This window comes from Pseudopodoces humilis, chromosome 2 (assembly GCF_049639895.1).
Source record: "Pseudopodoces humilis isolate 2021_Gansu_Grassland_sample_001 chromosome 2, ASM4963989v1, whole genome shotgun sequence".
NCBI classification, from domain to species: domain Eukaryota; kingdom Metazoa; phylum Chordata; class Aves; order Passeriformes; family Paridae; genus Pseudopodoces; species Pseudopodoces humilis.
In genome coordinates, this window is record NC_142201.1 from 65,973,448 (window position 1) to 65,986,238 (window position 12,791).

Below are 12,791 nucleotides of genomic sequence, written 5' to 3' on the forward strand. Positions count from 1 at the left end.
TGAAAAGATGATGGAGTCAGGCTCTTCTCAGTGGTGACCAGTGGAAGGACACAAGTTATGGGCAAAACAGAAACAAAGAAGGCTCCCTCTGAACATCAGAAAACATTTTTTCACTGTGAAGCTGCTCAGCAAGGTGACAGGGTCTCTATCCTGGGACTTGTTAAAATACTGTCAGGAGATAGTCCTGGGCAACTGTATCTAGGTGACCCTTTTTGAGCAGGGAGGTTGGACCAGAGGACCTGCAGCTTCCAGTTGCTTCTTACATCTTCAACCTCTCTGTGATTCTGTGATTTGCATTTGGGTTACGAGTCCTTTTTGCAGGGAAACTCCCAGTGGCCTCACTTATTACACTCATACTGCAAAGCTGTTCAGAACCAGAGATTTCTTTCAGGCTGAAACTCAAATATCCTGAATTGGTGATATTCATTCAGCCCACAGGATGAGACTACAACCAATCCAAAGTAAAAACACCAATATAACACACTGTGAGTATTCAGTCCTCAGCACTAAATGTTTTAATCTAGAAATGTGTTCATATTGTGTTACACTACTTACTGAAGTAGAAATTCCCAAAGAAGAAATATTATGCTTAGAACTTGAGAGCTGGCTCTCTGTTGATATGGCTGCCTACATCTCACTTATCAGGAAATGACTGCTACAAATTACAGATTTGTCCTGAGGAAGGTGACATAAATTCCACCCCAGAGGGCATTTTAACTATACATAGAAATCTCTGTGCAGTTTCTGCAGAGGAAAAATAATTTAGTGATTTAATTGATTTCCAAAGATATCTCCTTGATGCTTGTACTGTATTTTAATGTTTTACCACATTAGAACACCTAGTACCCTGAAAATCTTTCATACCTCTCAGCTTTTTCAGATTCCAAAATTCATAAGGTTTTTCCACTATACAGTTTTTCATAACTTTTCTGTTTAAATAAGTCAAAGTGTTTTAACACAAAATCTTATCATTTCATTACCAATGTTCTAAACTGCTTAAGTTAAATCAATTTCATACACAAATTTTGACATTATTATGCCTTGTCATTGTCAGTGTTTAATATGCCAAAATAATTTATAAGAGATCACTATTTGAAATTCAGATACAAATAAGTTATGAATCAACAGAATACTGCTTCACACTTTTTGAAGAAAAAACAAGAATTAAAGGAATATTCTGCCATCAAAACTTAACAAAAGTGATCATAAACTGGAAATTTCTGTCTCCTAACCTAAAAATTATAACAGAATGTAAAGAGAAGCTAAAAATTCTGATATATGATACTCCTTTATTACTAGCATTGATCCACAGAAAGAGAAAAGAAATTCAGTATATTCATACTGTACTGGGGACATGCGAAGATACATCCACAGGAGGGTAGTAGAGGCTATTATGCACATGCAACTCTGACCTGGCACAAACAGCATGAGGGTATCAAGACAGAAAGACCGAGCCTCGGATTTAACATATTCTATATAAGGTAAAATACATATACAGGATCCATATAAAGTACGTCTGTTGCTCCTACAGGAATAGGAAGTAACAGAGAGACATGAGAATTACTCCAGCACTGTATTCTCCAGTAAAAGAACCTGTGCTTGATCAGGAACAGCTTGAATACCAGCAGCTCTTCCCTTTCATTTAGCAGAAAGACTGCAGATTTTGATTTACTGTTCACTGCATTTTGCCCCTGTAGGTTCAGCAATCATACATAAAATATTTTCTTGTACTATATAATTGGTTTAGGCAAATTTGAATTTTTGGTACTATTCTGTTCTGTGTCTGCATGAATGAGTGTAGTCTTACTCCAACCCTACATGACAAAAAGATTGGTATTGCAGCACTGATCAAAAATAAACTCAGAAGCAACATATGGAATAACCTGATAAACTGCTTTAAAATGACTATGGGAACGTTAGGAGGAGTGGCACAGATTTGACAGGGCTATTAGAACAGAGCTTTGAGGAACATCCTTTTATAAACAGTGCCAAACACTGGTATCAAATGCATATCTTCCTCTCACATTACCTCCCCTGCCCCTCCATTGTGTTTATCAGCCCCTCGGGAACCCAGCACAGACAGGCTTTCCTCTCTTTGCTGCTTGGGAACAAGGATGGGAAGCAGGGAAAGCACAGGGAAAACAAGGATGCTACTATCATTTCCTTTTTCTTTCTTCAATCTCCAACAACTGAAAAGGTCCACAGAGTAGGTAAAAGTCCTGTTCAACAATGGCAAGACTCAAAATGAGTATGCCTTATTACAGATAAAACCTGGGAATGCAAATACTGAATTGTAATGTTTCCACTAAATATAGCTTCAAATTTCAAGGTATGTTACAGATTGCTTTGGGAAGACATAATGGGGAAGAGACAAATCACATGGTTCTATTGCCAGTATGTTTGCCTCTCTTCCCCTTAAAAATTTGATTATGAGTAACTACTTTGCAATAGCTACAAAGAGTGCCAGTTTCTTAATATTTCTACTCACAATGTAACTTTTTTTTAAAAAAAAATCTTTTGCTACAAGTGAAAATATAATATTTCAAACTAAAACATTTGCTCAACAAATAAATTTTTATATTAGGGCATGCTGGTTATAACCAAATGAACTCATAAGAACATGCTGAGCAAGATCAGCACGGAAGGACAATGAATTGTTTCTATATTACTGCACTCTGTACAAGCATGTAATGTGCAATAAATAATATAAAAATTATACATAATTACATAATTATTTGATATACATAATAAGTAATACTTATTTTAATTACTTCACTAGTCAATCCTAAAACCTGTTGCTTCTACCTGTACTACAGAACAGGAGTGGGACACGGTGCAACAGATTCATTTATATTTGTAGATCAAGCTCTCACTTTTCCTGAACTTTGTGGCTTTGGTGTCATTTGCAACATTATTTACTGTTTGTGTGAACAGACTGTCCTGTGTGCTGGTAGATTATGCAGATTTCTCTGTTTTCCAGAGGTCTTAATGGCAGTCATGATAGCCTAGGTGCATTATGAATGATTGTGAGGGCAGCTGAATGAGAGGCAAAATCATAGTCTCTTCTCATGAGCAAAGAAGGTAGAGGAATGGTTGCTTCCTCTAAAGAATCAGATCCTCAGACATAATGGACCAAAGTATGAATTTAAAATCAAAGGAACCACCACATACTGTCATAAGAAGGAAAAAAGATCTGCATAAAAACGTTTTCAAAAAAAATCTCAATTATTTTGAATAATCCTACTTTGGCAGAAAATGTTTGGCACAACTGGAGTGCACAATTCATCTAGGGTCTTTTTAGGAAAAGTTGATCAGGTGATTTTCCCCATTGGCTAACAGTACCAACAATTAGAATGAACAGGAAATGTAAACTACTTAAGAAAAGTTTCTGAAAGGCCAGTTTGCTTCAGCAAGTTGGGTAAGAGCAAGAACATGACCTCTAATGCTCAGGAATACAAGCTACATATTAATTGAGGCTCTCTTAGATTATTAAATTCCATACAGAAGAATTCTGAACTGGTGGGCCTTTGCACCAGCACAGAATCTGAAAGGATTTACAGAAATAAACTTAAATGATATATGAAACAGGTAGACTTTGAGTGAGAGCTATCATTGGCACCCTGAAATCTCTAAACTATAAGACATGGTTCCTCTTTTGGTTGTGAGTAGATCTTGCGCTGAAAAAAGGGGAAAAAAAAAGTCTTCTGTTTTGTCTTATTTTTGAGGGGAATAAGAAACAAATGTTGCTATTTCTAAGATACTGCTCTGGGAGCCTACTCTTTTTAACTGGTATTAAATAGTAAAATATACTTCCAGATTTTTAGACAAGGAAGAAAACTCCTTCAGAGAGCAAGGGGGCATTAACTGCTCTGTGTACATGACCCAAATCTAAAACCATGACACATGAAGGAAGAATTTCCCCAAAATATTAAATATAGCTGACATTTTAAAAAAATCACTAAGAAGCTACAGTTGTGCAGAAATGTAGTTTAAGGGAAGCCTATGAATCAAGCAGGGCAACTTGACAACTGTAATAAGGTTAGTGCAGCAACTATTGAAAATGTCATTTAGCATGAAAGCTCATATCCTTATCGACCCCTTCAACACTCAAAAATATTACATAATAATTTGCACTTTTGAAACACACTAAAGCCTTATTCATGTTTGATATCACCTCAGTATGCTTCTGCATACTGGAATCCAATAATTTAATAAATTCATAAAGGTTTACAACATTTATTATTAAGAAGTATAAGGCTACATTAATTTCTCTTTTATGACCAAGAAATACTTGCAGAAATATTTGTCCACAGAAAATACTGTTTAAGGTTTAGAATAAAATACTCCTCTTTTGCACAGGTGATGGACTTTTCCTAACTGACTAAATATTTTTAGTTTCAAGGCAGATTTTAACCATCAACTACATATGCAATAGACCACTTCTTCTCCAAGTAATCCTGATATATATATGTGGTTATTTACACTACATAGATACATACCATAAAAGACATTTCCAACTGCCTCTGTCATTCAGGTGCTAGATGTAATCAAATAACTAAGAGTGTGCATTTTCAACACACAAAATTAATACTATTATAATCTAAATGTAGATTTTTACTTATAGCTTTTAAAAGTTTTTATTTTCAGAGTATATTATATATATTGAAAAACTGAAAATCTACTTTGGAAGGAATCACAAATTTCAAAAATTAGAAAAAAGAAAACTTGGGAATAACTGATAGCATAAACTGAAATTCATTATAGTTTACCTAGGGTTATATTAGTTTTTATTCACTAAGTAGTTTCTGCAGATTTCTGTGAAGTATCTGTATTGTTTTTCTTGATGCAATAGTACAATACACAGCCATTCCAAGACATGTCTGAATAGACATCCAAGTTTATGCATGCACCATTAATTTGTCCAATCTGTCCCCTCAATTTCAGTGACAAAAGCATGAGTAAGAAGCTCACCTTTTACTTTAACAGGACTGTCTGAAACCATGCATTTGAAGAATTGGTTTATTATGCCTTGTTGAATGTTAATCTGCCTTAACTCAGGTTTTTAAACACAAACAGTAGAGAAGAAAGTTATTCCTCTGGTATTTAGTGCACCAAATACAAAATTTCTCTAATCTGATTATGACCCAAAGTAATTAATTTCACATACAAACATATTTTGGCTATGCTTAAAACTAAACTTTCATCTTTCAAAAATATAGTAGAAAATTAGGGTTAGTTAGATACTTGACAAAATAGTCTTATGTTGCTGAAAACAAATCACATGAAAAAATCTGGATGATTCTAGGAGGAATATTCACATGCTTCACATATCTTCCAACTATATCTGTCAATCATTTTCTTTTTCTAGTTTTATGCTTCTTCAGATCTGGTATTACCTTATATCCAGGTCCTAACTGATGTATTGCAAAAATCTGTGCCGGGTTGAGTGCTTCAGTGAATACATATACTGCTCCAAGCTGGCCACAGAACACTCTATTTGCATCAGCAGTCTCCGAAGATCCAAGAAAACATTTATCATAGCTCTGTATCAGAAAGAGGCAGTTAATAATGAAATAATATTAATGCACAGCTACTAAAGCCACAAATAAAGGGAGGCTGGAATTAAAAAAATAAACCAGACATCATCAATCTTTTATTACTACCCTGTGATGAACAACTCAATTTTGAATATTGTATCATTAATTGTTTTAGAGGTCCATATGACTGGCTGCTAGGATTTGTTTTCTATTAATTGGTCAACATACAACAAAGAAAATTAGAATAGTACATTCAAGTACAAAATAATCCCCCCTACTGCCTTCTAGGAATATGACACACTTGAACTTCCTTGTAATTGTACTCAGAACTCCTACTGCTAATACACAAGAACACACACTGCAATACCTTCTTTCACTGTTGTGCAAATAGAGCTAAACACCTCTGAAAGGAAAAAGAGAAACAAATATAGATTTTTCTAGTTTGCAGCTGTTGCACAGTGTCCCTCTCTGACTGCAGCCTATAATGATTTGGTTTGACCTTAAATCTTCTTCTGCCTTCTTCTATACTCGCAGGAGTTATTTTCTATGCCTTCTTCCAAAAACTATCTCCCCCTTCTGCTGCTCTCCACCTGTCCACATCATATTATTTCAGATTAGAAGTGATTTTTTGGTGGCTATTTTGCAAGGATTTGGTTAAGTTTTTCAGGTGTTTGCAGAAAAGCTTTCTAGAACCTGAGAAACCAGAAAACATGATGAAGCACAAAAGGACAACAGGATGAAGCTCAAGGATCTCAGAAAACATGATGAAGCACAAAAGGACAACAGGATGAAGCTCAAGGATCTCTGAAGGTTATTCTCTGAGCTTCCTTGAGTCATATGTACTTAATTGAATGGAAACAAGGATCTGGCATCACTTTTTGAGCTGAATAAGCAAACCAGTAGAACCTGCATTAGGAAACCTGCTTTTTCATCTGCTTAACTGCTGAGTTTTACCTGAAGGAAAACTTGTCAGTCTAGGGAATGAAATCAAATATGGTGAACTGTTACATCAACTGGTCTAGATAGGCTAGATGGACAGGCTGTTAACAAGGAAAAGGAGACTCAGGTGTAAGGACAGACAAAGATCTGGAGCTCAGCTTTAAGAACAGGTGAGGGAAGAAGTATCCAGGATTTTGTCTCATTTATCCTTCCTTGATTTACCTGAGTTAATCACACCCCTTCAACTCCTGGTAAACCTAATGGCAAAATTTTATAAAAAAATTCAATTACTTTATTCAAGTCTTGCTTAGCCTTGAAGGCTTTCCTGACACTGTGCCACTACTGTCAGAAAGTGTTACATCAATCAATGTTGAGTAATTACCATTTTCAATGGTTATTTGAGGAACTTGTCTGAGATACTGATGCCACTTTTTTCCTAGTTGATACTTAAATATTCTGTGACTACATTCCTGCCTATTATAAGGGTATTTTCCTGAATTCCTCAAGTAAGCATTAATTGTACAACTATTGTACAGCTATTGTAGCTCACAACAGATTCTAAGTTCTAATTAAAGTAAAGTTCTAGGTTTGTTATCCTCTAGTAATTTCCTTTTCTGTCTTTTTTCATTCTTCCCAGTTTACACTTTCCCATTTCTGACACTTCATTCTTCACTTCATTCTTGTATCATTCGCATTTCCATTATTTTTAATTGGAGGGGTGGGCTAACTCCTGATTTCCTGGTAATTTTATCCACTTCTGTTCCAGATGCCAAGCAATCTGTAAACCTGAGTTATTAATTAACTGATTTATTTAGAAATCAGCACCCAATACTCATAGCTCAGTTGGTCTCCCTCCAACTATTGCACATTTCCACAGTTTTTAACCTGACAGACACCTAGTTTGCTTGCCTATTTCTGTACATCCCTGGTAGTATGTCATTAATAACTCCAAGACAAAGTGATTGACAGATCTACTTCACTCAGTCCCTTGGCCCAAAACCTCCTATTTTATTTAAATAAAAAAATTAAATTATTGGGACTTATGGATCTTGTTATTTAAGGACTGAACTTAAACCTTAATAATCTCGATAATTAGAAGCCTTTTCTCAAATGCAGTACAAGTGCTATGATGTTATCGGTGTGTTGGCTTTTCATCACTTAAGTAAAGTTTTTAGATCCTTCTACAGCTTCCTTATTCTACACTGGAAATGCAAAGTTCTGTGAAAGATATCAAGGCATCATCAATTCATCTTCATCCAACCATCTGAATAAAAATCTTCCACCAAACCTCCATATCCCCACACCTTGAAGAGAAGTTCTATGTTTCTTTTGTCACTTCCCACACCTGGAGAAATTCCTAATCATACAGCTGTAATAGTCAAACTCTTCACTTTAACTTACATCTCAAATTGCATTTGATATCTATATCTTATAAATAATAAACCCTATAAAGCCTATGGAGCTGATCATGACTACTGAGGAGCTTGTGTCTGCACACATTTGATTATGTTATACTGTGCCATGCATGTCACTTCACCTTTTTGCCATAATCCCCAGCTATATATACCCCTTGGAATATAAGCTCAGTGAGTCCTTTATCACTGCCCATGGTATGTTGTATACGACATGAACACAATAAATACTGGCACTGCTACGGTTTTTGTATTTCATTAAATAGTAATAATGAATTTGGAGCCAAAAAAAGGCTCATTGAAAACAGAGTATTAGCAGCATTTAAAACAGAAACAGCTAATACAAAGAAGTTTATAATGTCTTCCTCTTTTTCATCCAAATTAATATTTTACCTCTAACATTTGGGTGAAACATACTGCAAATATTCAATATATGGAGGCTCAATAAAATGAAAACATATCTCTTAATTCAACATATATTTGTGAAGAGTGCAGATCTGAACCCATAATGGGCACATCATGTATTTCCTATATCTGCCTGGCCGTATTACAGAAATAGTTAAGAACCCAGTAAATTCTTGGCCTTTTATAAATAGGAATGAATTGTAACAAATACAAGAAAATAAATAAATAAGCAATTTTTTTAGGGTTTCACTGTTTTTGCCCCCTCTGTCTTTACTTCCATGTCTCACAGGCTACATATGAAAATGGTAGACTAAGGTTTTCAACAGTTCTTGCTTGGATACAAGAAGAAAACTTCAGATATCCAAAAAAACCTCATAAAAATACTAAAGAATGGTAATGCAAAATGAATCTGGGGAAAAAAAGAAAATAAATTCACAATCTCTACCAAGACAAAACCTATGCTTAAAAAAATTATATTCAACTCAGTTCCTTAATGTTAAATCAAATAATATAAATGTAATGAATGTTTTACTAGTCTAAAAATGTTTAATCATAATGTATATTGTTCAGTGGTAGATTTGACACAGTGAGCAAATGAAAAATCTTGTCAGAAGTACATTTAGTGCTTTTAAAACTACATCTTGATTATTTTACAATGCTCGTCCATAGGAAAGACAGATCATTTATTCAACAATATGCAGCTCCTGACCCTTTCTGTTTTCACAACTTGTACTGTTAAATCTATCAGTGTAAACTACACAAATACTTATGCTCAACATAAATGTAAAGAAAGAAGAATAATCGGCTGACTTATGTAGTGTTTTTCCCCAAAACTATTAAAGTAAATTATTTTATTGACATCTTGCAAGAGACTAAAGTTATATCCAAGTGTAAGGGTATGAAGGTAGATGTCAACAAATAAGCTGGATAATTGCTCAAGAATTTTCAAGGGAATACTTCTAACAACTCAAACTTTATATGAAACAAGAAAGTTCTAATATAGTTAAAACAAGAGCTTCCCTTCCTAGGTAATGCAAAATAGTAAGAAACATACGCACACACTCCCCTATTTTCTCTTTTATGTATTTTATACATTTGCATTCATACAGCTTTCCTGAATTTCTTGCTCTTTCTATTCTACTTCCTACTATTGACAGAACAGACTTCTGTTGTTAAAAAATGGAGAGTTAACGATAAGTAGTGCCTTTCATAGCTTCTACTATTAACCAGTGGAGAAAATAAAACCTCAGCACATATTTAAGACTTGTATCAAAATATCTAAAGCTTGGTAAACCAATTTCACCTTAAGAAAAAATTGTACTTTTCTTGCATGAGAAAGTAGAAAAGAATTCAGTGAAGAAAATACAAACAGAAGAAGCAGCTCCTCCTGCTAAGCATTTGTCACTAAGGATTGCAGATCCCCACACCACATAACCAATAATCCAGACCAGATCTTCTGAGACCTCAGCTGGTTTTTCAGTCATTGCATTTCACTTATCATGAAAATATTTATATTACCAAGGAGAAACCGCTCTGCAAAAACTGAAAGGCTGGCCTTTTCTTGCAAGTAGAAATGCTACCAAATAAAAATGGAAATCAGAACCTTTGGAAGGCAGAGCTCTCCTACTTTAATTAACATGTAATATTTAAACTCTCCCTTTCAAATCCTATTTTGCCTCTAGAATTTAGCAAAAGACAGGTCATTTCCCTAAGGCTTCTTTATCCTTATAGCAATCATAAAGAAATGAGGACCATATTTTAAATAAAAAATAACAAGAGCGCAGCAGGTTGAGGAATCAAGAACCTCTGAAATTCTGTCACAGATTTAACTGAAGGCAAAGCACAAAAAAAAAAATTTGTCTGCCTTCCAGACAGAACTTTGAGCCAGAAACAGCAATATTTGCTGCTTCATTAAGTCTAGGCTCTCAAACACTCCAAAGTCAAAGGTACAGAAAAAGAGCACATGTATACAAAAACCCAAGAAGTCAATAATATTACATTTTATTAAGTAGATGAATAAGTAAGAAGAAAAGAGACATTTAAAAAAGAAAACTTGAAAAGATCTTTAGAAATAAATGTAACACTTTTTTTTTTTCTTTTTGAATTAACCTTAAAATGGAAAGTGAAGAGAAAGGAAAACCAATAAAATCTTACATCATTTGTGTTAACATGCCAGGCCATGTCACCATAGGATACCAGCTGACCATTCACGTAACAGCGGATTTCACTGTTTCTCCACCGGTTGTAGATGTGTACAATGCTTATCATGTACCACTGGAAAGACATGAAAAATCAGTACACAGGGGCACATTTAATGCTATAAAATATAAAGTTAATGAATGGCATAAAAAAAGAGTGACCAATATCATAAACTTAACACAAAAACACGAATCCTTGCAAACAGGTAAAATTAAATTCAAGTCAGTGGGACTTCAACTCCAGTCAATAGAACTGTGCCTAAACGTAATGATGTACCTACCTACAGTCCTTTATGGGATTAGAGGCAAAAATGCATACACACAATATAATTTTCATAGTTCAATTTAATTTTAACACTATTCTGTAAAAAAAACACAGCTGAGTTTTGACACGAAATCCAGAGCTCTGTGCTCTTACCTTAACAAATTTGTACCACACAACCTCTGTCTTTGCATCACAGCTGTCTAGAAATTATTAAATAAACAGAAAAAAATCACAATAGCAAATTTTAAAGCCCATGTTAAGATCCTGATTGCTTGCTGTGATATTGTTCCTCTATTTATAATTTCACCAATTTTTGGACAACTGTCATATCATTAAAAATACATTAAAAAAACAGAGAAGACACCACAATTTAGTGCTTCCACATACTACTATGGTGATCCTTCCCATAAATTATTTAACAGGAATCATTATGTCCATGACAAATAAATTCAAGAATTCTGGAGTCTTTTTTCTTGGAGACATTCAAAACATAACTGGACAAAATCCAGGTTTTGTCCAGGAGCAACTTGATCTAGGTGTCCCTTTTTGAAACAGGGTCTCAACACATCCCCTTCCAGTCTAATTGACTCTGTGAAAATGTCAGCTTGTCTTAAAAATAGCCTTTTGTATTCTAATAATTTGTAATAATAATTGACATTTTCATCATTATCCCTTTCTTGGTATCTTTTCAATTACTATATTTTGATTTCCATGTTCAGATAAGCCCCTTTGTTCCAAAGTAGAGAACTTCTGCAGCCCTTGGGGCTTGTTGACTCTCTTCCTGAGCTGGGATAGTAGAAACAGAGCCTACTAATATAAAATTCTGTCTTTCTGTCAGAGAAAACAAAAATAGATGTTTCCACATGTTGATTTTGAAATCAGAAAAAGCACAGAGTTATGAACAAAACAGCATGCAGCAAAATACATTTTGACAATAAGCATTACAGTAGTCATCAAATTGAGCTGTATTCTATTACAAGTCTATAATAGCTCTAAATACAGGAACATATATTTTTACACATCTGTTTCCAGGTACTAAATTTTTTTTTTCATTTTGCCTTTCTTTAAACATACAACAAACAGAAGGTAGAAAAATGCTGCTTATCATACAATGATACTTTAGAGTATCTCATTTCTTGCATTTCTAAGCAAACAGATTTATTGGGCAATACTGGAATAAAGAAGTACTGCTCCAGCTTTGGCTTCTGAAGTCATGTATGGAAACGTCCAGGAACCATGAACAAAGTAATTTTTGTGAGTCACTATCAACCTCAGAAAAAAAACCCAAAAAACCTAACTCAAAACTCACTTAGCAAATTTTATTTCCCATTTCGTAATCAGATTCTATTTAAGGGAGGACCTACCATAATTCAACAAAATATTCATAACTCAATATCTATGCATGTAACTGCTAATCAGAAACTATGTACAAACCACATGAGTAGACTTTTCCTTCCATCATTACTTCTCTTCCAAAGCCCCACACAACCAAATATAAATCTCAGAAAAATATTCACATTTTCTCATTCCTTCAGTGGTTAATTAACCAATAATCTCCACCAAGTGATGATGATTTTAAAAATTTCCATCCCAACAGCAGGCATTCTTTGCGCTGGTACTGTTCAAAGTTGTGCCTTTTGTGTATTTATTCATATTTCCAGGTATGGCAATTTGTAGCAGAAATCAGCTGACAACCCCAAAGCCCCAGGTTTTATCTATTTATCTTCTGTGATTTTTCTTTCAAAAGGCACCATTCAAACCATTTCTGAAAACACCAATTTATAAGACTGTCTCTGTGTGCAGCTAAAGCTTAATAGATGACTCATTCATTTGAAAACAAATAATTCATTACTTTTGTTAAAACACTGTCCACAGAGCCCACAAGGAGCTAAAATGAGCAATGCTACCTTGGGAGAGCTTTGGTGCTCACATTAAACTTTAGGGAAATTATATAAACTAATTTTATAATCCTTTCTTCCTCCATGTTAACCCCCATACATGCACATGCAGCTTCTTTTAGGTCACGCCAACTTTC

General features: G+C 34.5%; 1 protein-coding gene across 7 annotated transcripts in view; it reads right to left on the reverse strand.

Moving 5' to 3' along the window:
- Nucleotides 1–12,791, reverse strand: part of NBEA (neurobeachin) — a 460,815-nt gene that overhangs the window by 347,952 nt on the left and 100,072 nt on the right. For all 7 annotated transcript variants that reach the window (XM_088067905.1, XM_088067892.1, XM_088067894.1 and 4 more), the window contains exons 7-8: nucleotides 10,448–10,567; nucleotides 5,397–5,543 (exon numbers count right to left, since the gene is read on the reverse strand). In XM_088067905.1, coding sequence (XP_087924031.1) covers nucleotides 5,397–5,543; nucleotides 10,448–10,567 — 267 coding nt within the window. The remainder of the gene's footprint in view (nucleotides 1–5,396; nucleotides 5,544–10,447; nucleotides 10,568–12,791) is intronic.